The sequence below is a fragment of the Acanthaster planci genome, linkage group LG02, assembly GCF_054643075.1.
Source record: "Acanthaster planci isolate LZ-2023a linkage group LG02, COTS_SCS, whole genome shotgun sequence".
Lineage (NCBI taxonomy): Eukaryota > Metazoa > Echinodermata > Asteroidea > Valvatida > Acanthasteridae > Acanthaster > Acanthaster planci.
In genome coordinates this window covers 2,169,750-2,195,671 of record NC_141778.1, presented here as the reverse complement: position 1 = coordinate 2,195,671, position 25,922 = coordinate 2,169,750, and the positions used below count along the sequence as shown (strand labels likewise).

General features: G+C 42.9%; 1 protein-coding gene and 1 pseudogene across 2 annotated transcripts; both read right to left on the bottom strand.

Moving 5' to 3' along the window:
- Positions 1–1,687: 1,687 nt before the first annotated feature.
- LOC110985781 (uncharacterized) lies at positions 1,688–23,494 on the bottom strand. Of its 2 annotated transcripts, XM_087133393.1 has the most exons (19): positions 22,815–23,492; positions 17,538–17,768; positions 16,947–17,104; positions 14,157–14,316; positions 13,525–13,634; positions 12,718–12,856; positions 12,360–12,605; positions 11,641–11,886; positions 10,020–10,268; positions 8,882–8,995; positions 8,527–8,651; positions 7,992–8,138; positions 7,469–7,892; positions 6,478–6,677; positions 6,207–6,368; positions 5,779–5,900; positions 4,755–5,017; positions 4,354–4,426; positions 1,688–3,155 (listed from the first exon to the last, which is right to left on the bottom strand). In XM_087133393.1, exons 1-19 carry the CDS (start codon positions 22,891–22,893, stop codon positions 2,492–2,494), a joined length of 3,912 nt encoding a protein of 1,303 aa, XP_086989519.1. In that variant the 5' UTR covers positions 22,894–23,492; the 3' UTR covers positions 1,688–2,491. The 2 variants fall into 2 exon arrangements, with proteins under 2 accessions (XP_086989519.1, XP_086989520.1); XM_087133394.1 differs by lacking the exon at positions 11,641–11,886 and having other exon boundaries at positions 22,815–23,494.
- On the bottom strand, positions 14,329–16,927 carry LOC147799793 (uncharacterized; annotated as a pseudogene).
- Positions 23,495–25,922: the final 2,428 nt, after the last annotated feature.

Genomic DNA, 25,922 nt, shown 5'->3' with positions numbered 1-25,922 from the left:
ATGCATGGCTTGCTGTTATCTTTCAAGATGTCTCCAGACAAATTATTGAGAGAAACCATAGAAGAGGAAAAGTACGTTAAACTGAACATTTTCTGTATATTTGCTGCGAAAGCCCGCCTTTGAAGTTCGGGTGGAAATGATGTCCACAAGTTTCTCCTGGCGCTACTCTTTCTCTTAGTTTTACTATTTTGCTGTAAACGAAACACACGTTTCTTCGAATAAAGTCGTCAATTTCCCGTCCGCTGTAAAGTGCAGATGAGCCGACTTATAGTGCAATCTGCTTTGCCATTGTGAATGCAGTCATGCGCAAGGCCCGACAGGTAAAATCACGGGGGGGTGGTACCAATCAATTACGCCGCGAAACAAATCAGCGAGTGGCAACCTCTTTTCTGCAAAATAATAATTCTCCTCAGTGACAGTTTCCATCGAGCAAATTAATTTTAGAGCCTTCCAAGATGGATAAAAAGCAGTTGATAGGATTTCACGTAAGTCCCGAAGATGAAAAATAAACACAGGGATATCGCAACTTGTTTACAAGCTTCCCTAGTTCCGTTTTTGTGACTTGAAATTATGAAGAACTTCGTCTTATTGATCTGCGGCATTTCAATTAGAAAATTCCTTCTTTGTGAGACAGAGATTACAGGACCGTTCCTTGCGGCAATGACAAATTGGAAGTAGATCCGATTGTGAACAAGACTCGCAACTGGACAGGGCACAATGACCATTGTCTCATGCCCATGGGCATTGTAACCTTTTCATGGCATCTTCCTCCAGCTTAGAGGTCGGTCAGTCCAAATAAAGAAAATGAAGGAATGCTCAGTTCGAGGGCAGAAGAAAACCTTAACCTTGTACAAGACCGAAATGACATTCTGGATCGATCCTCCGACAGTTTCAATTCCATTACCAAAAGCAGAAAATTTCATCCAAAACAGAAAATTGATTTTGAGACGGCACATTTGCACTGCAAACCTTATGCCGATCAAAGTATCAACCCATTTCGCACTGCAAAATTCGGAGTTCATTTTTATAACTTTAGTTTCGAAAAAAAATATTTATTGAAAAACTCATAAAGGCTGAAATTTCCGTCTAAAAGAATCATCAAAACAACTTTACCAGTCTATATGTAGGTCTAATCAGAAAGGACAATGAACAGGAAATCTGAACCTCGTGTACAGACACAGGAACAAGGCTATGTTAACGTAGTAAACCAGTTACATGTACAGCTAAAGAAAAACGAAAGAACGACGGAACAAGGTTACAAATTCGACAGGCCAGACGAGCAGGCGATTGCACGACCAGCAATTTTTATTTACATCACAGTTCAACCAAGAGAAGCGATATCAACTTGAAGGGAGTTTAATATTGCAGCACCACTGATTGGGTGCAGCGGACACTGTATGCATTTTTGAAATACAGCAACTCGAAGACTGCATCCCATAATTTGAGACTTGGAAACGCTGCGACATGGTTGATTGGTCTTCCTTGGTGACAAATGCGCATACTCATTGAGGCAACAGACGAAGTACGTGTAATACAGATGGCCCTGGGAGACTTTTTGAAGGCTTTCCTAATATCATAATGATGTGCAGCAACCTGGAAACATCTGACAGAGTTACTCGCCGCTTTCTGGTTCAAGTAAGCTAATTTTGTATCAGAACGTTGACAGGAACTGAGTCTACGAGTGTACTCTACTAGTCTCTTGACGTGCATTTATTGTCTTATTTTTTCCAATCCTGCAGTTATACAAAAACATGTATAAATACAACTTAACTGGAAAAGTTAATGTTACACATGCAGTTTTGGGGAAAAAACTCACGTTATATTTCATATTTTTAAGAAACAAAGGTTTAACACGAGACTTTATTGAAACTTTACTTTGAAGGCGCCGTTTGACATAGGTTAGTTACATGTTTACTCACCTTCTTAGAACTTAAACAGATTACCGGTGGCAATCAATACTGTACACACATGATGGAAGCTTTTCAAACTGCACAGGCTCCGTTCTATCTCTTTGTGAGAATATTGGAAGATCTTTCACTTTACTCCTTGAAGTGTGCATCTAAGTTCTACAGTCACTGACACAAGTCATATCTAACAAATACGAGTCATACCTTCAAATACATCTGGCAAAGACGGCCCCTCAATCATACATCTAAAGTAAACTATTATAGGTCTACTTATTAATGCAAAGAATATGAATTTTTCATTCCATGTTTTCATTATGCATATATTTGTTTTATTGAAACCACAAAACACTTAGTCGTCAGTGCAATCGATCATGTTGAGCAGTTCTTGTTCCAGTATGTTAAACGCACAAATATACGTAGCCTCGTTCTGATCACCAAGAGATTGTTCACACAAAACAAGATGGCTGCATGCGTACAAGGCAGCTTACGGCCTAGGAATAGGCTGGGTTTTGGTGTTTTTGTAATTAGCTCATTCCGACGAGTTAGCCAAAGGTTTCTGTCCACAATGGCCGTAGTGACAACTCTCAAAACAGACTGTGCTTCTTGCGGCCAACGGTGCCGTTTTCCGAGCTATATATGCTGAAGGGACGGATGACATTCGTCCCGTTGCTGACGTGTGACATCTGCGAGGTGTAGGAGATGTACCTGCTCTCCTCCCATCGGCTGGTACCATCTCCGGACCAGCTGTTGTACATGTAGATATCTAGGCCTGGACCGTCCTCCTCCGAGAGCTTGGCCGGGCAATTCCACGCGTCCACGGCAAAGATGTTGGTACGTGCCCGCTCCTGAATCTTGTAGCTCTGGCCACGAACGTTGCACTCGATGGGAAGGGCCTTCCGCCAGGCCTTGCGGACGTCGGTGGAGCGGGCGCAGAACAGGACGAAGACCAGGAAACCCTGGACAGAGTTGGCGAGGCAGAAGAGGAGCTGATAGGCGAAGGAGCCGAGGGTGATGGACAGGAAGCCAAAGCCCCAGGATAGACCCAGGAGCACGGATATGCAGACGGCGTTCTGCAAGCGGCACGTCACCTTCTCCATCTGGGTCTTTTGCTTGTTGACGCTGCCACCCATGTCGTTCTTGATGAAGCTCCGGACAACGAGAACAAAGGTCACAATATTGTGGAGAAGTACCACCCCAATGGGTAGTAGGAGCCCATAATACTGGGCGGGGCCATGGTACAGGAAGCATCTACAGAATGAAAGTTCAGAAATACAACATAAACTCAAGAGATACATCCAGCCAAATGCCATTCTCCTACGGCGTGATTAGTGAATTTAAAAAACGGTGCAAAACTACAGAGAAAACAAAAAGGTTCAAGCACATCGTCACAAGGGAGATTAGTTTAGAAATCAATAATCCCAAAATAATCATCCTAAGAAATCTTATTCTTCGGTCATAACTGTCTTACTTGCCGTTGACTCTGAAATCAGGAATGATTCCAACAATTCAGTGACATTTTAATAGTGACATGGTACGTGCTGAAGGGATTTATAGGTCAACAATTTATTTCCACAATATCCAACCTCTTTGCATTCGACAGAGGGGTGTGGTGTGCCAAAGACACCAACCCTCCAACACTATAAGAACAATTCTCAAATGCATGTATAATTTGGCTCCTTTTACTGAGGTTAAGATCTTCTTTGCCGATATTCTGTCACAAATTCATTTGATTTGATTGATGATATACCAGACACAGTTTTCTAATTGCTTTTCTTTTCTTTTTTTTCTTCACGCATGTCTGATTCAGAAAGAGCTAACAACCTGCCATTTGTTGGATTTAATCTTTCTTAATCTATGTTGCTCTCTGTCTTCGTTTTCTCAGCTGTACCAGTCAAAGACAGCTTTATAAACAGTTTACAATAGAAAACCTCGAGGTAGGACTTTTTTGCCACCCAGAAAATTTCAAATCCTGTTCAGACATCCCCTCGGAATTAAAAGAATAAGAACTGGCCTGAACAGCCAAGACCAGATTGGATCGCGGCGTTAATGGTATACTGAGTTATTCTGAGACGGTGTCTATTATAAACTGTGGAAAGAGGAACGACCCCGTTGCCTGATGACAGAAAAGGCGACCTTTATTTAGTCATAGGGCTGTGACATTATTGCACTTGGAAATGTTTACAATTCGCCAAAAAGGCCGTCATTCTCTAATGATTTCCTTGCTTTCCGGTAGTAAAATTGATGGTGGGGTGAGTGTTAGGCCTATGTCTGAAACGGGAAGTCCATTGGCTCGAGGATAATACAGATGTAACCATATGCAAGCTTGTATACACATTCGTGAAATTTAATGCAAAACTATTTGTCATCAATCAAGGCTGTTTCGCGCCAACGTGTCAGCAACGTCTTATCTAGCTACGGCTGTTCCATGCATGAGTCTGTTACTTACAAATCTTCACTCCGGTAGGTTCCCATAGGAAAGGTAACACCAAATGTGATGGCTACAATAATCAGCGGTGCGCCTACAAAAAGAGGAAAAAGAGAAAGAAATAAGGATGTTTTAGTGCAACGCAAGAAATCACTATTCATAAATCAAAAAATTAAGCAATGCATGGAGCGTCTAACAAAGTCTTCTGGTCTGGAGGTTGATCTTGATTCATCAAGAACCCCCCCCCCCACATTATTCATTTTTGCCCTAAACTTCAATTCTATTACAAGTGTTTGAACACATATCATCAAGGTGCTACCATGTGGTATCGATGATGAACGAGCGATTCAATATGCACATGTGAATGAATTACAGCAATATTTTCCTCGTGCTTAGACTGTATACGTATACCGAAGTCTCACCCCAGGCGAATACACAAGCCTTCATCATTAAGCGAGACTCCCGACCCTTGAAGACCCGGACAAGGAGCAGGTACATGTTGTGGGCTTCCACACCCATCCAGCACATGGAGGCCAGGGTGAAGTAGTGGATGATGGCGGCCACGGCCGTGCAGGCGGCGCCGTTCTCCGTGGCATCTATCCCGGCCAGGAACGCCACGTAGAGGCACAGCAGCGCCGTACACAGGTGCATCAGGATTTGGCGGGAACGGGTGGCGCGCAAATTTCTGCCGGAAACAACGGGGAAATGTCTCATTCGTTAAAGCGGCCCCAGCTAATATGACTGAATACTTTAATAAGGCAAAACGCACACGCTGCGCTTAGCAAAAATGAACAAAGTACCAGATGAGTATAAGGTAATATACGCGGCATTGCTTGGCGTGTTTAATTCTATTGTTTCTCTAGCAAACAATTTCTTTACTAGGCAAATTTCAAGGATGGATCGAGAACTGAATTTTTAGGGGGGGGCCGGAACTCGTCACCTTGAGGGGCCAAACATTTGGACATTTTTTCCCAGTAACCTTTTATAGCCTTTCTGAGGCTACATTTTGGGGGCATTTTACACGCTTTTGAAGAAAGAGACATAAAATCGACCAGGAAATTTGCCTTTCTCTCATGATTTTCAAATAAAAGGCTTCCTTTGGGGTGGCCATGCCCTGTTGCCGCCCCCTCCCAAAAAAACCGCCCTTTGGAGATTTTTGTAACTCAGCAAGGAGATGAAACTTGGTCATGTTCAGTAAAGGTGCGTAGCTTATTAAACATGATGTAGTGCTGTGCGTTAAATAATAAGCTGAACGAAACAACATTGGCAGTGTTCCCGAAAGTGGCTTTTTATACGCTATGAAGTCTCGTTTTACATGTAACGTTTTGTTTGTGAGATTCAGTGTGGACAAATACGAGTGTTAATGTTCGCCCAAATCACCGTCGCGATGTATCAGGTTCACCGTCCTTTATCACAGCGCACCTTAGACCAATTAAAGTCTCTTACCCAAATACGATGAACGTGAACAAAGTCAAAGAGACACCCGCTATCGACAGAGCGCATCCAACCGCGCTGATGAAATCCAGAACGAACTGCTCGACTAAGGTGAGGGATTCATCTTTCATGGCCTGTGAAGTCAGAGTCAACCAAAACAAACCAATTCATACTTCAAGTCGACCACCGTATAATGCAACTATTAATCACGCCACTGGATCTGAAATGGGGGGATTTTCAGGAGAAATCGTTTACGGATCACTGAGCCGTATCATAATACCTTCTGGCGTACGAGGAACCCAAGCTCAGTCTGTTTATATTGCCTTACCTAAGTCAAAATCCAGTCCCTAGTCAATTTTTTTCCAAGTGCCATGGACATGGAATCTTCATTGCTTTGAACACTTGAAAGAAGACTTGAATTAAAGACTATCAGCACCTACCATCAGTACAGCAAAGTTTGTGAGATGTTTGCAGTGACAGACGATACGACCCTCGTTAAACTCAACATACGAACACCCATCTGACGACCAATCACCGGTGCCGTTGTCCAGACTAAAATCCCAGAAGACGCACTCCGCGACTCCAATAGACTCGTTCCAGTCCTACAAAAAGTACGATAATGGAGAAAGAAGAGGTTTCAGAAGAAGAGTGAAGTCAGAAATTAGAAGAATGATTTGATATTTTTTCAAGTCACAAACTAAATCCACACACCTGATGAGGAGTAAATTCCACGATGACCGGCTGCGAAAGGTTTACCAGCTGCACGCCCTCTACGGTAGCGGATATTACTCGTCCGGAAGTGAAATATTCGCCGGTTGTGTTCACGGAGAACAAACCAGTGGCATTCTTCAAAGGGAAGAGTGCGTCAGTCTGGTACAAGACGAAACTCACATGCAGCGGCCCAGGGTCGTCTGGGGACGAAAAAAAGGCGGGAAATACGTTCCACAGTTTTCACCCCAAGACACCCTCTATTGATGTAGACATGTTTGCATCCTCAAGACAAGGAAGGGTCTTCAAACATCTGGTTTGGTCGAGCGGAAACGATATTTCGGTAATGACAACTCATGTTTTGTTCGAACAGGATGACATCAGCCGGTAGTATAAACAAGTCTATGGAAATGGTTGCAGTCACTAGTTTGTGGCTTCCGTGGGCGCAGGTGTTATTTCCTGCAGAAACCTTTCATTCCGACGTGACTTCATTTTTAATAAGTCCATTAAGGTATAACTTATCAGTGCACTTTTTTGTGGTTAACCTCGTGCATGTTTTTTACCGGTGCAATTTGCTTTTGCACTGTAAAATGACAAATCCAGGTGAGGAATCCTAAACACCAACACGCTCAACAAGACAGAGATTTCAAGGAAGATTAGGGATATCGGGCTGCAGTCGGCTGCAGTCACCACCGAGCGTCGTATTTAGCGTGTAACGGAGATCCGCAGTGCCAAATTGGGAGGAATGGATTATTGGTACGTCTTGTGGCTTGACTTGTGACAGCGAGACTTGTGATTTACTCGTGTTTGCCTTGTGACTTGTGCCTGATTTCAGACGACTTGCAATGACTTGTGACTGAAATTCACTTATGATTGACTTTTATTAGTGATGTGACTAACGATTGCTTGTGACTGACTTGCGATTTATTAACGACAACTTGTGATAATCTCCTACTCACTTACTAAAACTTGGTGATAACTAAGTGTGTCTTACCATATCCAAGACTTTCCGCTGCCTGAGTGCCTAGATCAGCCGGCATGGTGATGGATGTATCGATCGGCCACGACATACCCATAGAGTCCCCTCTGGCCTTTTTTGGTACTGTCTGCACATCCCCGTCCTGGAGAGTGGTGGAGTCGGGGTCATCCTCGTCCAGCACCGACAGAAACTGCGTCTCCTCATCCTGCTGGTAGGGCTTCAGGGTGACCACGGTGACAGCCAGACTTCGCTGCGTGACTTCCAGGGAGGTGGCATCATCTGCGACCAATGAGATTTGAGCCTCCAGGGACTGGACGATACTAGACGAAGCCTTGCCGCTTGAGGGCGCTTCTTTGTCTTCTCCAGACCTGTCCAAGGTGCCTTGGCGACTGACTGACATGACAACACTGTCTACGGTTTCAATTACTGCCTTGGTGACCTATTCCATTAAAAAATATATATATTTGGGAAAATACATTGATATCATTTTGGTCCTGCCTAAGTCAACTCTTCAAAGATGGAGAGACTTCCTACCTACCTCAACTGATGGCGAGCCGGCGTTGACAATGTTCTGCAAGATGCTAGCGACAGGTTCCAGGTTGTCGGCAAGTTCTGACGTCATGTTAGAGACGGTCTTGGCCACGGCTTGAGAAACTTCCATTACGTTACCTTCACCAACAGAGACCTGTTCGTGTTAAGGTCAAAAGCACAGAGTTTATTATCTGTGATATCCCCCTTTTTATTAGGCATCTGGTATGTAGCTGTTCTTGTACGAACGCGCACGTTCACCGTTGCCAAGTGCCATCACAATGGCCCCTGATTGAGCTTTTGAATGCCAGACCGGTTATATAAACTTTCAGTTAAAATTAGACCTGCTACTCCAGGAGTTTTCATCATTTGGAAAAAGCAAATGAGTGGGTGTAATTAACTCTTCCCTTTCATATTGAACTCGGGCATGCGCAAGACTGCTTCGTAACGGCAAAAGGAAGCTACAAATGCTGCCACGAAGAATACAGATTCTCTAATAGATCTACCGAGTCTGGGCGCATATGCTTTGGAGTTTAGCTTGGTACCTTTTGGAGATCGTCCAAATCGATGGAGTCTCTGACTTCACCACAGTCATTTAGCCTCGGCTCAAGCCACACTGCTCCCTGATCTTCGTCCGGCATGCACTCTCGTAACGCACGAAAATTGCCAGCTACATCAAAACGATTCGAAATAAAGTTCATTTTTGAAAAGAGTATTGAGAATGAGACGTCAAAAGGCACAAATTTTGCATTGCACTAATAATGATTCCAAAATGAGGAATTTTGAACTATTGACTGAATATTTTTTCTGGGATTGTGTTAAGCATGAAGTGTGAAATGAAAGGCTATACAATAACAAGCTGAATGACCGATTCGTGCATATCTATTCATAATGTGTTACCTTTTTCCGTGTAGACGGAGCACCGCTCTAGTGAGGGTTTCAGCTCATGAGGAAAGGCCGATGTCCATGTTAGGACACCCTCAGAAAACGGAGTGACCTCATCTTGACACTGGGCTACGAAGGGAGAGAAATAGCAATGAAAACAATGCATAGATAAATGTTTCTATCATGATCATCACGATTGTCGTCTCCATTTCACTGTGACCTGCCATCATACCACGAGACATCAAGACGTCATGTAACTGGCTAAGCAGAAAACCCTTACTTAGCAAAGTTTCTCGATAAAATTTTGTTCTTGTAGATTTCGAGTGGGACTAGGATCATTCATCTTTATCCATCAACAATATCACCTCAGCAAAATATAACTTGATATTTTCGATTTTTCCAAGGTGATTCCTGCTTAGTATATAAACTTGCTAAGCAGCTTCTGCTACAAAACAGCTACATACAGATCAAGTTTAGACCACAAGACAGTATTACAGTACCGACTAAAAATGGCATGCGGTGGACGTTTCTTGCGATTAGTTCGCCGTTTTGTTTTGGTTTGTGCAACTCATGAATATTGCTCACCACTAGGAAACTTTATGAGACGTAGGTGGCATGAACCGTGAAGTCGTTTCAGCTTTGGTCATTAGTTACGCATTTTCTTGACTTGGTTATGCCTCAGTCTGTGACGTCATTGTTCCGACCAACAGAGAACTAAAGGTTGGAGTTTGTTCAATGCCGGTTTAAAATGTTGGAAAATAAACAGACATTTCAAAATTTGTTGTTACATACACAAAATCGAAGAGATACTTTCCTCTGGAACGTACGTTAACAAAGGGGACAGCACTGGTAAGAAACATGAAGAATATTGATTGAAAATTATGTAAATCAACAGTGTCGTCTGCTTCCTAACGTTTGCCTCTGTAGGATGATGTAACCGTTTCTTGTTCTTCATATTCTGTAGGCCACCATTAAGAAATTCCTGGTTATTGCTTTGACGTCACGAACATGTATAACATGTTTCTGGTTAAGGGTAGCCAAAACACACTCCAGTCCACTATTGCTTCCTTCAGTTTGAGCATCCTAAAATTAACTCAAGCGTCGCGAAAGCTGTTGGGACCTGTGTCACATCTCGAATTTGGACCCTGCTCACCTATCTTGATCGTCACGTTGAAGGCGCATGTCCCATTGTTACCAGCCAGGTCCCGGGCCGTGTAGGTCACGGTGTGCGTTCCCAGCCCGAACCGCTCACCGGGCGTGTGCGACGGCACCGTCGGGCCGACGATATCGATGTTGTCCCCCGCGGCCGGCCGCCGCCAGTACACGGCCACCTCGGTCTCGTTCTGGCCCAGGTAGTGTGCCTGGCTGGCAGGACAGTCCGCGAACACAGGGGAAACTTTGTCTGTGCAAAAACATTTTTGTTAAAGGATCAATACAATGACCGCGCATAATGCAGACTGCGGTTTTTGGCAGTGGGCATGCGCAATTATTTATGGTAACTTGAGCACGTGAGGCATGCTCAGAAATTTTGGTGGGTTTGTATGTCTGTGAATAAGCCTGCCAGATTATACAAGACTTGTTTAGCGCAAGGAAAGACATCGTGTTAATCATAAATGTGCCCATTTTCTTTAGCATAAAACAAATGATGCTCCAAATATAGATTAAAGTAGCAAAACTAAAATTGAAATCAAGCGTAACTGAAACACATAGGTGTAAATTTAGGCAATGTGGAAAAATAATTGTTTGGCGTGTCCCTTAAACTCTGGAACTTTGCTGAACACTTAAAGTTCCTGACAAGGAAATTGGAAGGCCTTGAATGTTTTCTTTGGGGATGAGGATAGTTTTGGAGGACCATATCATGTTGCAACTCTACCAAATCGTCGATAATTTTGCTGTCAATTTCCGACACACTGTACGACTTGTTTCAAGTCAGCCCGCAAGTTTCAGTGTTTTCTTTCGCAAAAGGAGACTTTAGTAGCTAATTAAGAAACCCAGTTACAAAATGAAACATTTTTTTCTCTGAATGGACGCCGCATGTGTTTTTGCTCCACTACAAAGTAACCCGGATGTCCGCCCTTCGTTGACAGCGGCTCAGTGGAGCGTACAGTGCCCCAAGCACAAAGACACGCTTCATACAGGGAAACTACGTATGGGCATTGCACGTTTGCATGTTGCCGTGGTGTAGCATGTGGCGAATATTTCCAGTACAGTTTTGTTCCTCTTTTGGTCCCAATCATGGCAGAAATCATTATTGATACAGTTGGGAAGATTAAACGGTGTTAGGAGTATACATTTCCAGATGAATGAGGACTGCTGCGTTGTGTCTGAGGACAAAACACAATGCAGAAAGGTCACGCAAAGTGTTTTGTTTTGTATTCTGTAAAGGTAAAAGAGTGAAAAACTCACTCTCAAAACAGTGAGTCCCTTGTAAATCCACTCGAAAACAGTGAAAAGCACTCTAAAAGAAGAGCCATTTAAAGGACAACTCTTTTTCGAGTTTTCCTTTGTATGGCTCCTTGGCAGGGTGTTAATTTCACTCTTTGGGAGTGGTGTTCATCACTAGATCTCGGTCTGTTTATGTGGGTTTTATGAGTGACTCACTCTTTTTGTATTTAGAGAGTACTTGCAAAAGGTGTAAAATTTCCCCTGTCGAAAGTCTAAGTGCAGGCAGTGGTCACATTGGACCATTTTCAATTTACCATCAGCTCCATAAAAACTCTTTGGAAAAAAGGTCCAGTGCGGACAAGGTTTTCGTCGTGGGATGTCTGTCTTACCGAGAACTGTGACCTGGAAGACACATATGTTCTCGTTGTTTGACATATCTCGCGCAGTGTACACCACATCCGTGGTCCCATAAAAGAACTGGTTCCCAGGCTCGCGCGTGGAATGAAGGCTGTAGTATTCCGTGTTGTCCGTTACAGTGGGTTCCGTCCAGTAGACTGGCACAGAGTTCACAGACATATTCGTGATGCTCGCAACAACGGACTGAGGACAGTTGTGAATGGTTGGAGGTTCGTGATCTGGAAAAGTATTCCAAGGTGAATTAGACACGAACAATGTAAAGCATCCTCTACTGTTTATCCGTGTCCAGCTGAAAAATAACTTATCGTTTCAGGTGCGTTATGTGTATTCAAGTGATTTTAAAGTTGAATTTTCAGTGAGATAAACTTTAGTTATCACTTGCTGAGACCGTTTTTTCTGATTTTGCACAAAATGAAGAAGGTTTATCCAAAAATACATCGGGAAGAAATCACTTTGAACGAGCAAACCCTCTCACTCAAATCACTCAAACAATGAATTGCTCTTAGCATGGGTGAGTTTAATTGATTAAAGAAAGCGATGTAAAATGACATTTATCCATCTGCACTTAAATTAAAAAGAAGGCTACATTTCCTGGTAGTTAGTATTAATAAAGAAATGACGAGAGCCATATGATTTCAAGCAAAGACGAATCATTACAGCTTGGAGCGACAACATAAGTTCATTAGCTCACCAGAAACAGAGACCGTAAAGTTGCAGAATTCAACATTGCCGGCTTCGTCTCTTGCCATGTAGGAGACGAGCGTTTCCCCTGTAGGAAAGGTGGTACCAGACTGATAGTTGCCCTCCGGTGCTGAGATGACACGGGAGTTGTCCAGGGCAATGATTGAAGCCCAGTCTACCACAGCCGTAGCAGAGTCAGGATCTGTCCCTACGTCGAAGTCGTCCGGGCACCTCAGGAAAGTCGGTTTTTCTTCATCTGCGTAAAATGCGGACCCGAAATAAGAATACAGTACTCCAGATTTCTAATGCTGGATTTATTCATTATTTATCAATTCCTTTTATTTCATCATTTAAATATTCATACTCACCAATGACAGTGATGGTAAATCTGCAAACGGCAACCTCGTTAGCAGCATTTTTAAAACTGTAGACGACCGTTGTTTCTCCAATGGGAAAGATGTCCCCAGGCGAATGAGTATTATTCAACTCCACTATCTCAGAAGTTGTCTGTAATGATAAAATACGAACAGCTTCATGCACGTTCTCTACTGCAGGGCACTGACAGAACTCTGTATTTCTTAGCGTAATCTGACTCAGATCATATCACGCTTGCATCGGCACCAAAATTTTTTGTGCGAGTTCCTGATGCGTGAAGCAACCTCCCACATCTCTGATATACACACTTTATCAGTGGTTCCAATTTGGTGGTCCAAATCTGGTTTGTATAGACCATTATTTTCGTTGTGCAAGGCAGACGGAGTAAACTAGGACAAAATATCTTGGGAGGCATAATATCCTAGGCAACCTGGCCAATGTCATCCGGGGTGACAGAATCTCCATCAATACTTTCCCCACCTACTTTGGGCAAATGGCGTCCTCTTGCATTAATAAATAGGGTCCATGTCCAGCAGTTGCAGCTGCGCCTGGACATAACGCTTGCGGCTATGGAAACCACTGGCTATTGATGCTGCATATGCAGCCACTTCCTATAGACACAGTCGCTGCTTAGGACACAGCCTAACTGACGGTTTGCGTGCTCACGATCTTAAATCTCAGTATTCAAAGAAAAGTGAAATCGGGCGGCAATTTTTATTTTCAAATGACACAGTGCCTTGAAAGAAGTCTAACATATTCAAAGAGGTTGGCTATTGGTACTAATGCAATAATGAACATACAAGAGCTGTAGGCTCCGGCCATGTCACCGTTGCAATATCCCTCCCCGGATCAGTAGCCTGGACGATGTCAGCTGGGCAGTTCAACTGAAGCTGATTTGACAAACTAAACTCTGACGTTGTTGCAGAAAAAACAAAACAAAGAGGTGGCAGTGAATTTCCATATGTCATTTGCATGCCGTCACCTTTTCGCCTCTTGTACTGGGTATTCCCTTCTTATTATTAATAACTAGTAGTACCCCGCACGTAAGAGATTAGAGGAGACAAATGTAAGGTCTCAAAAAATCGGCTGACGTTGTGAGAAAATATTCAATCCACAAGACAGGTAATTGGTATTTCTTACCACCTCGGAAATAATATAAGGCGGGAAATAAATCAGCTTTGTTCCTATAATGCACGTAGTACCTCTGTTTGTGACAAAATAAAAAAATGACGGTAACACATATCCATTCCATATCGGAAGTAAACTTTCAGTGTGTTTAGAATGGTCACGATAAAGGTCTCTGCTTGACGAGCTATTCAGATATGTGGTAAGCGCTTTGTGACAAAGAATGTTGATCATTTGGTCTCTACGAATAAGCAAAGGGAGGCACTGTGCTTGATTGATTGCGCAGTGGTAACTGGTCACAGCTTACCTTTGAACTCGATTCGCAGGTTGTTTGGGGAGCTGGGATTGGCAGATTTTCTGCATCCAAACTCTCCAGAGTCTGTCGCTTGAACCGGGCTGAAAGTCATGTAGGATACCCGGCCAGAATCACCTCTGATGCTTTGCATCTGGACTCGGACGTTGTCAACCTATAAAAAAATAATATAGGTTTTCCCGGCCGAATTAGTCTATACAGCAGTCGAATTGATGAACATGCATTCTCATTCGAGCGATTTCGCAAAGCCAATTACTCCTTTGGTTCATTTTCCAAAGTTTGCGCACTCAATTTTGTTTGTAGACGTCGAATAGTGTACTTTCACTAATTCAGTTTTGTAACAGTGTCATTCATTTTCACTTTGCACAAGTGTCATTCAATTTTGCTCTGGGTGACTGGAAGGTGGATTCGTACCTTAATTTTACTTTCATTTTCGTCAATGGGCACTGATATTCGCAATGCAAGCTTTTAAAAGAACGCGTAGCCTAAATACTGGAGACAAGATTGAGTTTAGCTGTTCAGTTCCAGAAATGTCTTGATCGCTGGCGATATTTGCCCTGAAACTTTATTACCTCAACCTTTTCATTCAACTTTATAAATTCTTTTCCTCTGTTAAATGTTTTCCTGGGGATAATGTCGTCTCGTCATTCTTTCTTTTCCAGCGCGAAATTTCGAATTACACGAAAAATTTACCACTGAAAAGATTGAATATTTTGTCTTTTTAAAAACCATTATTCAACCAGAAAACAAGAATGCGATCATTTGTTGTACTCGTTTTAATTAATGATTCAAGCAGAAACAAACGCGTAAATTATAGATAAACCTTAGACTTTGGTCTTAAGTATTCATAATTAGCCTATCAGGTTTGTATGATACATCTTGCGTCTTCAGCCGTCAATTTCTTGGCGTGCCAAGCATCTTGGCATGTAGGTGTTATAGCATCGATACTTTGCACCGCAACCTCTCTCAGGAGGTCGCATCTCCACTGTTTGAGATTGATTCCAGGTCGCTGAGCTGCCAGCCTGTCTCCGACTCGTTGCTGCCACTCCGGCAGAGCAAGGCTCCTCTTCACAGCGGCTTTGAAGGCCGAGTGGGCCATCTCAGTCATGTTAAAAAACGGTGAGAATGGTAGAAGCAGCTTGGTCTGGATGTTTGGGTTGACTCCATCAGGTAGCTCAGCTCGCACGTGTGGTCTGGCGTTGTCGTACACGAGGAAGATATCGTCATCCTCAGGAAATCATGCCTTGCATTCCTCCACTGTCTCGGCAAGGAACTGCTGAAATGTCTCCCGTGTCACAGTCTCAAAAGCAACTCGATGGTGCACCAAACCAATGGCACCATACACCGCAAACCTGATGTTACAGTTGCATCCCCGCTGCCCATGAACAACTCTACTCGCTGGAATGCCTCTTGGGGCTGTACCTTGGGTGCGTCTAGTCCAGGTGTTATATCCAATTTCATCGATAAACACACAATGAGCAAGAACCCCATGCTCGAGAACAAGGTGATATTTAGTGTAGAGAGATATTTCTGCCAGTGAAACAGGTTTTCTTCATGATGTAATTTGAAGAAATTACTCAAATCTAAAACATGCCAAATTTGTAAATCAGACTTTGATGAAAAACATCACACGGATGTCAGAAATGTTTGCCCATACACAAAATCGAATGCATTTTACGCTTACCACGGAGTGACCGTGCGAATCGGACTGCTGTTTCTATGACTTTCTAAATTAAATAGCAACTCTAGTGGATTTGTTTAACAAGAATTTACAATTGCATGCTCATAGAGTGAAATTGAAGGATTATTTTGGCCGATTGAATGTTGATCTGGATCGTCAATCGATATCGCGCTAAATTGAATGAGTCTAACTTTTTTGGAGTGCCAATTTTAAAAAGTTGCGCGGGAAAACCTATAATAAAAAAATCCCAGAATACGGGTGATTCATAATAGTGCGCCTCCAAGAGCTTGCAACACGTTGGCCAATCACAACGCGCGAAATTTGTCGACCATTTCCAAACGCGCATTGGGTTGACAGATTTTGCGCATTGTGATTGGCAAACGGGTTGAAAACTGGAGGCGCACTATTGTGAAACGCCCGTATTGCGCCGACTTATTTTGGTTGCACTCTATGCTGTATTGAATAGCTAGCTATAAGGACGAATTTCCTCAGGCTGGGAAAGGGCATGCTAAGATTTGACATCAACAAAGTATTAAACTTGTTCAAAAATGGGTTTGCGCCGGGCAGATGTAAAGTAACTTTCAATTTTTGCCCTGCCCGACGTGTATTTAACACTTCATACTCAGTGTATGTCCCCGAAGGCTTGTAAAAAAAACCACAAGCATACTCGGGTGGGACTCGAACCCACGCCCTATTGCTTGTTAGTGCAGACGTCTTAACCACTCAACCACCGAGCTTGCCAGAATCGGTTGGCTGGTTCGAATCAGATGTAGCAGCGGGTACATCTGTTCGGAAATTTCAGCACGACTTTAGGGGCTTTGTGTGGTAGGACAGTTCATTTGTTCCAAAGGGTGTGGACAAAGGAGGTTCCCCTGTGGAACCAAAGAATGGCTCTGCAAGATGGCTACTAAGCAAAGCTTCTAACATAGCAAGATTTGAAAGGGAAACTGAGCCACAGCAACAACGGTTGGCTGGTTATGACTGCCTTGGCTAAATCCTTGAAACGCAGCCGTGATTGTGCCCGTACAGTCTCTCGTTGAGCACACTTGTAGCCTCACTTCCAGGCGTCCTTCCCCTTTTTCATATTTCCGCTATCAACTTACCGTTATGTGCGGCGCTTCCAGGAGGGGCTCTTCCCTGTCAATCGAGCAGCGGACCTCCACGTAGTCGGTGTTTGATGAGACGAAAACGGTCAAACCACCATCTGGCATGACGCGCTGCACAGCGCCCCCAGTGACGCTGATCCTCCTAGTGACATCCCCTAGCGGATGATTATAAGAAAAATACTCCCCTATTCAATAATCAGACGGGGATCACTTTGAGGATGCATACTTTGGGCCAGATGGAAAAGAAAGCAGTTTGTCATCCCTGTTTCCCATTTTCGTAGTTTCTCTTTTTTAACATATTTTGTATTTGCAACGTTTTTCAAAGGTTGACTTATTTCTAACAAAATATCTAGCTCGAATTGCAATATTAAACCCTCCTACATGCGGTGAAGTCTCCTTGAGACAGAAAATCACCAGCGAAAGGAGAAAGGATCAGTGTCAACAAAATCCTTTCAGAATCGGTCCATTTAAAAAGGTCTAGAAACTTTTTTTACCGGGCCTTTAAGTGGTTTATTTTTCTTAGAATGCTTAACCGTGACAAACTGTCTGGGAAAAATAAGCGACAGATTGAAATCATCAAAAACTTACCACAACACGGAGGTTGGCCACTCCATTTGCCATCGCTGCGGCAGGTCTGGCCGTTTCTGTTCCCCATCAGGCGCATTTCCCCAGGGGAGCGACACTGTGCCGTCGCGCGGGTGCCGACCGGGTACCAGTCTGCGCTCTGACTGTTGACATCGACGCCGTTGATGAACTGTACGAGTTTGGCGACGGGCGTTGGGGGTGGACACCCTGGGGCCGCAGTAGTCTGACTGCGCACTGACAGGAAACAAACAAACAAACATAACTTAACTGTGAGTTATTTTTCAGGGTCAGGACGATCAGATCAGATCCGTAGCATTGTCCACAAGCAAGCCACTTAACGTCAGTCAGCTTGTATGTAGGAAACATCTGTTCAGATTTCAATGTGTCTCATGTTCTAAATTTGAATATTATAGATTTTGTTCTTTGACCAAAATGGGCTACAAGGGTAGAAGATCGTTACTGCTTGAATAAGTTAAGACCTTGAGCATCTTGCAATTTGGTTTCTTTGTTGCGACCATTATTGCCAAATTTCAGATAATACGTCATTTAAATTGAGTTTTGTACCGATTGGCCCACACTGTGATGCATACTTGTATAAACGTCACGAAAATTAGAATTTTTCAAAAAGATAACATGCTTCATATTGAGATACGCTGTTGAAAGAAAAATTGACAGTTGCACATGTCCATCCGGAAATAGCTTAACAAGAGAAGACAGACATTCTAAAAATATGCACATACTGACGTAGCACACGATTGCATTTTTGGCGGGTAAACAGGACGACACTTTCTTCCCGCAACTTCTACAGCGCTGCTAGGTAGCTCGCGGTCAATGCATGTGGCTGCACGTTTTCTTAATGAGGTCGAAGCGGAAGACAAGTTGGGACAATACCTCTCATTAAAAAAGTCTAGCAAACTTCCCAAAATAACAATGTCATTAACTTCTAATGGAAAGCCATTGGGTGAACCATTTCCTTTTTTCAAGTCTGAAGGTATGTCTTCAAGATTCTCTACATGCTTAAATTGCAAACAGTGCTGAAGAAATAAAACACGCCTGCGTCTAATGAAATCATTTCATCTTGTCAAATATTTACAAAGTCTTTTTTTTGTTAAATCGGAAGTCTCTGTACCTGCTAAACATTCCTTGTGTTATCGACCAGAGCAGATTTTATGGAGTCCCTAATATTTAGCTCCTATAAGTAATGCGAAGAAAACTTACTTAAATGTACCTCCAGGGGCTCCATGCGACTCTTTGTCCTGGTTACAAATTCAACTTGGGGAGAACTTTTGATTTGTCCAAGAGATTCGGGGTCATTTTTGGTTGTTTTGGTAGACGAATAGTGAGAATATAGTAATCGATTTTCCAACAAGTGCGTTTACATTACAAACATTTCTCTAACGTTTCCCAGAAAAAAGAGCACGTTTACCAATGCTCTGCTCCCAACAGCACGTAGATCTTTTCGAATCACTTAATTAGTTTGAGTCTGGGAATTTCCATGAAAAAATTGTTGGATTGCGATACGTTGATTTTGTATATACCTATATTTAAGGTGCTGATCATGTATTGTAGGCCTAGGTTACCATTTTCTTTCAATTTAGGCTATTTGTGCACTTTATCAACCGCTGTTTTCATTTCCTCCGTCGTTCATCTTTGGCAATTGTAATAATGCTTCCATTGACGTACAATGCGAACTATCAAGATTTATATTTCATGGTGTGAAAAGTTTGACGTCACCCACGGTGCGCAACCCTGACAACAGGAAGGCTGCGTCGTTTCCTCAGAGTGGTGAGTCGTAGCCTCGTACTCCAGCACGGGACTGCACACGTACAAACCCCCTCTGTGGTTTCCGTTTGCGTGCACAAACATTCGAGGTCATTTCGATCGGTGGTCAAAATTAAACTTCTTACAAATGAGCGGGTTGTTTGTTATTGCTTGTTTTTCTCGTTAGCCAAATGAAAGTCCAGGTGTGCAGAAGTAACTGCATGGTCATTACAGATTTCTACTTAATTCAGCTGAACTTTATTTGAAAATCGAACAATTCGTAGTTATATCATTATTACTATTCAGGTCGGCTAAACGAAGTAAGTGCTTCAAGAAATCTTGATGTGTAAAGTTAATGTGTTCACAATAAAGTGTGGGACGCTTTTACCAACAAAATGGATTTTAAGTTACTTAATGGTCCGTTGAACACGTTTCCTTCTAAACCTGTCTTGGTTGATGCGACAATATTCCAATTGATTGCTGTTTTTCATGTTGAATTTGTGGTTATTTTCGCAAAGGTTGACAGCATAGTTGTAACAGTCAGTTACAGTGGCCATGTGCTTCTCGGAGGGGTGGGCTGGCTAGGGCTCACTGGACTTTTCCAAGATAAAATAAATGACGTTGGATATTCTAAATGATTCTCCCGACGTAAAATCGATTGACCGCTTTTAGCTGTTGCATGAGGTGCTTAGCGTGGGAAGATGCTAAATTTCAGTAATGGCTTTTGCCCTTACACCATGGCATTATACACGGTGTACTTAGTGTTTTTCCGAGAGCTTGTGCAAACATTCACAAGCTTTAGTACTCGGATTGGACTCGAACCCACGACCTCCTGTTTACTAGTGCAGACGTCTTAACCGCTTGACCACCATGCTGGGGTCGGCCAGCCGGTCCGAGTCAGATGTAGTCAGGCCTGTTGCCTGACCAGAGACGGGGGGGGGTTCGTCAAACCCAAAAGTGGAACTTTGGACACTGTGAACACACATACTTTTATACAAAGGCCTATCATAATGTGCTTTGGAACACAAAATCAAACAAAGTTCCATGTTTGTCGCGAACCGAAGGATGCATGTATACCCCGTAGACTTGCATAGGTCCCCTACTTCAGGTGTTAATATTCACGGCGTATTGTAAATTGGGCCGGTATATGAACTTGCTCTTCACTCAGCACCTTGAATCGGGCTCTGGGTGCCGGTGACGAGTGAATGATATGAAAATAATTATTAAAAAAATCTCAGAAAATCACACAAAAAATTTCAGAAGTTCTAAAAAGTGATAAATACTAGTAAATCATTATTGCCTCCACTCACCTAACTCAAAATGGTAAAAAAAAATTTCGAGGTGCATTTCATTTTGCACTTCGGAAAAAATTATCGGATAATCGGACCAAATTAATATGTCATCAGAACTTTGTAGCGGTTATATGAAATAGACATTTATGAATCAGAATATTTGGAGTCTGATTAAATTCCACCTTCTGTGAAATTGGAGGTAAAATATTGCTTCGTACATAAACGTTCGAAGCGAAAATTGGAAGTCCCCATAGGGTCCGCGCCACTCTCCGGCGCGCATTCTTCAATTCGTAAAGTGAAGCAGCGCGCGAACCAGTGTTTTCATTAAACCTAAACTTTCGTCCTCGAAATTATTTTAGTGTCCTTGCTGGGTAGGCCATGCAGCAATTCTTTTTAAGACCAGTACAATGATAAACAACATGGATTACACAACTGTAAAAGACAAAAACGAACACACGTACCACACAATTTGTGAGGTGTGAACGGCACTTATGGTGCATTTACGAGTCTATTCAGTTCTTCTGGACGGGTTTCCTTCATTTCGGTCACGTGAGTACAGCCAATGTAAATGGTAACCAGTGAAAACATGACTGCCTTGTCCCCGCGCCCTTAACGCTGCACCGCTGGTGCGCGTGGCTGGCCGGCTGCGGCGCGCGGCGGCGGCCCGGGTCCGGCTGCGCTAGACAAGGCGCAGAGACATTTTCCGAGTGAGAATCAATGTATAAAGTGCGGCTTATATTCCGAAAATTACGGTAGGCCTACATTAAAATTATGTATTTATAAAAAAAAAAAAAACACCAACGAGCGGATCTGGGAAGCGAGCAAAGGGGTTCGTTTGACCCCCCCGCCTACGGATCTATACCCAGCAAGAAATGAGACCGAGGGGTACCCCCCCCAACATGTCCAATCCCTGTACATATTCCAGAATATTGTTACTTAACACATCCTCCAAGATGTCTGAAAGGAATTCCCCAGATTTCTGCGAGACAATGACCAACACAAAGCAGGGGGGGGGTTCTCTCCGTCTCATACCTTGCTGCGCGGCATATGTACGGGCCTGTAGTAGCAGCGGATAACGGAAGCTATTGTCAAGATGTACTTTGCGTCGGGGAGTTGTGTCGTCGAGGAGCCAGTGTTGTCAAGTCAATCTGAAGTCCAGTCACAAGTCCTTTCAAAAGATTTGTCTTAAGTAGCAGGGTGAATAATAACAAAGGATTGCTTTATTTCTCATAATTCATTTTGAATAGCTTGTGTCTCGGTTTAAGACTGGATGGGTCGCAGGGACTTGTAACAAACGCGACAACAATGCTTTCAACGTATGGGTTTGACAGCGACAAACCGGTAACAACCAACAAGAACAGGCTTGGTTGTTGCCACCAACCAAGGAAAGCTATTGATGGTAGGGGAGAACTATTCTTCGTCTAACCAAGGATTTACTGACGCACATTTCCTCCACATGGTGCATATGCTGCATCAAGTGAGCAGAGCACATTTTTGATAATGTAAATGGGCCTTGTTGATCAACCAAGCCGCGATTATTTGGATTTTAAAACACCTTGAGGAAAACAGATCGAATCACCAACAGCAAATGGTTAAATTACAGGAACATTCTAACGTTCATAGGTAACAAGGCAGACAAGTGAAATGAGGAAGACTGTCCACACCCATGTACTCGTCGGTCAACGCAGCTGGATACTGTAATTTAGTGCTTCCCCAAATCTGGTAATCGCGAATTGAAAATAGATTACTTTCATCCATCAAGTTGGCAGGATAGAAAAGCAAATGTTTGCTCAAAGGAATAAAACGTAGTTTGAAGTGGGTATCGACAAGAAGTAACGAAACTGTTGTTCCGTCAGCTAATGAATCAAGCGGTCCTTCGAGTCTGTTTCGCCGGGCCTTTCGGATCCCCCGATCCATCATAGCGTTTGAGAAGGGTTTAGCTGAATTTAGAGTCTCTTGAAATTATTAACTGGTTTGTCTTCAAAATGGCGAAGTTCGCATTATAGGAACTTAGCAATGAAAGTATTTGCATCGCCGACTTATAAGGATTCAGGGAAATGTCATCGGTAATTTTACCAGAGACGAGCTTTGGCCGAAACACAGTCTTAAAAGAAGCCGCTTTCTTTAGTAGAAATTAATACCAGTGGGGAGTTTCATTAAAATGGGCTCGAGGATCAAAATCTATGCAGTAAGTAGAGAGAATGGGGGTTATAAATGGTTCACTTACCGACGCTGAATACATAAGAGATGACGATCAGTTGCAGTACCGTCTTGTTCGAGAATGGAGCGGGAACTTTGCTGCTCATCTTGGAAAACAATCTAGACTCTGATTTCGCCCAAAAGGCTGGAAGCCAACCTTGAAAAGCCCTAGTTCCCTTCAAGCGCAACTGTCGAGTCGGACCTCTACAGTTATGGCAAACAGATTTCCTGTAAAGGTCTTGGAAATGCTGACCCCAGAAACCCAAAGCGAAGAAGTCTCCAACGGTTATATAAAACAATGCCCGTTTTTCGCCCGCACTGTTCGAAAAGCAAGGCCGTGACAGACGATCCCACCTCGCACGTTCACTTCTTGTACACGTTCAGAAGTATTCTTTTGACGCAGCAAATAGGAGCACAAAATGCGAAGGAAGAGATTGTGTCCCTGTTCCTGGCTGTAACAATGATCATTTGGTATTCATAATGGTTAGAAGAGCATGTTTTTAGCAATGGGTCTAACCGAGGAAATGGCAAGCGGACATCCTGTGTAGACCCAAATGGCTGCCTAGGCCGACATGTTTTTGTCATCATTTGATAGTCATGGGCTTTCCTCACAGCGATAGTGTTACACCATGGAGCTATAAAACAGACGGACGCGGTGGGTTCCGTGTCATTCCACGACCTGCTTTGCTGTGTCTGTCTTTTTCCGGAGTGTGTGGTTTCTAACAGGCTTACATTTCAGTTTGTTTCCCCTAAAACCTCCTCACATCATATCATTAATACACAAAGCAACGGTGAGTAACGCATTGGCTCTAAACACCCACCTTTTGTACATGTTCCATCTAGGAGAGAAGACAAACAGGACCATCCTTCAAAAAGACCCCCCCCCTTTTTTTGATAAAAAAAAAGAAAGGCGATTTTGGGGTTAATTTCATTTTCCTCCCTCCCAAAAGCGTAAAAAATGTCTAAAATGTAGCCCCATCCCTCGAAACGCCGTATATAAGGTTATTTGCAAAAAAAATTCCAAATTTACTGCCCTCCAAAACAAGCTCCCCCCACAAAAATGGATCCGCCCTGACGTGTCCTGTACTTTAATTAGAACCCAAAAGTTGATATGATACTTCGCAAACAAAAACTGTTTTGATTTCAGCATTTAGTATTACTAAATTAAACTCGTTTTGGGTGACGTGCTTCCTTGTTAGTTTGTGAACATTCATAGTAAAATGTTTACCCATTTGCGAGTCTTTTTTTCAGAACAGACACTTGCTTCAATATGGCTGAATTATACAGAAACTGTACCTTGACAAAATAAGTGAATATTAAGTGTGGCTGGAAATACGTCCAAGCGTAGACATTTGTAGACACAGACACTTGTTTATGGACGAGACCATTGACATTTCAGAAAACTTGGACAGGATGGCTGTGTTGTAAGTTTCTGTGAGCATAAAAATTGTCAGACTTTTCAGGCCAGCGCCAAGAATATGAGCCGGGGGCTTTAGTCACGCCCAAATTGACACTTTAGAAAGATGTCCTACACGTGCAGCATTGTAATTACATTTGACGGGACATCGTTTCGATGTAAAAAAGCGCCTTCCCCTCCCACTGTGTTTAAGCCAATTTTTTGAAGTCGACGGGAAACGAGCAGCCTTGCGTAAAGGTCCCGCTAACATCGCTGTCGTAGGCGCGCTGGTTTGTTTGACACGGCTTCGAAGACCCAGACTTTTCATTGAAATAGTTTTGTCACGCGAGAAGAGAGTCACGGTCGAATGTGCATGGATTTCCTGTCCCATATTATCATCTTACAAACCTTTCACATTTACCGTGTTCTCGAAGGTTCCCCTTGAATGCATTTTTGTCATGAATCAGATATTTAGAATGTACTGCTTTGTGAAAGATCTCGTGTTGGCGAGTACATGTACAGATTTTGTGCTGGACCGGCCTTTTGGGCTTTTTTTCCATTGCCAAGGTCTTTTAGGTAGCATCCGTGATCAGATTGTACTAATACCCATGGGGCCCTTAGGCCTTATTTCAAGTATGCTCTACTGTTTGTGAAAAACTAAAAAGGGAAATATCGTCAAATAAACTGAAATTTCACGGTACAATTTAAGGCAATTAGTGACTACTACTACCAAAAAATACCCAAAAAACAAAAACAAAAACAAAAAACAAAATAGAAGAATGTGGAAGAATAATAGACATAATTATAATGAAAACGATTGTGTTGGTATTAAGCATGAAAGCAGAGGACATTTTCCCCATAAAACAAGACGAAAGTGTAATATCATTGTCCGAAGTACACACAGGAAATCCCTCTGTGGACTCAAACCATCGGTACGGGCCTATTTTAATGTTAGTTATAGGTAATAATTTCGATTAGATCAAGGTAAGAAAGCCCAAAACACGTGGAGACAGATACAATTTGAAAGAAATGTCAAGACTATTCAAAACGCAGCAAATCAAACGAGGTGGGAATTAGTCATATTCGTGTGTGGAAACTTCACCGGACGATAGTTGATCAAACAAAAGAGGTCCCGTTACGGCCCATCGGCGGCAACTTTGAAAAGCGTTATCAAAAGTTCTAGCCATTTCTAAAAATAGTCTAAGCCTAAGTCATTGCAGTCCGCTAATAATAAATAATTCTAAAGAGGAAATCCCTCATCAAGAGGGTCCTCGTAGCACTTATGTGCAATAAAAGTGATAAATGTGATGTGTTGGCTTGAAGCTTAGTCAAAAAAGATACTTTTCTGATCCAAAGGTCAGATAATAATGGCCAGGCAAGTTTCCTTTTTTTCCCCGACAAAAATAATGATCATCCAGCATCGTACCTCACCGACGAACGTTAACGAGTCAACTATCATCGAGCAAGATAGCGCAAAATGCATTTACAACTGTCAGAATGCAGGTCAAGCGAACAGCTCAACTCCACACTGCATAGGCCTAATGTGTCTTGAAATAGGTTGGCTGTTTAACTTTACCTCGACTGGCATACAGATGAACGCACGGACGATTTATGACACAACGCGATCTGTATACACGGCCGGCATTATAATCGCAAAACTGTTATCTCTGAGCAGCAGGTTTTAAAAGAATTTTGACAACAGGGATCAACAACTGATGAACAGAAGCAACGGACAACCTC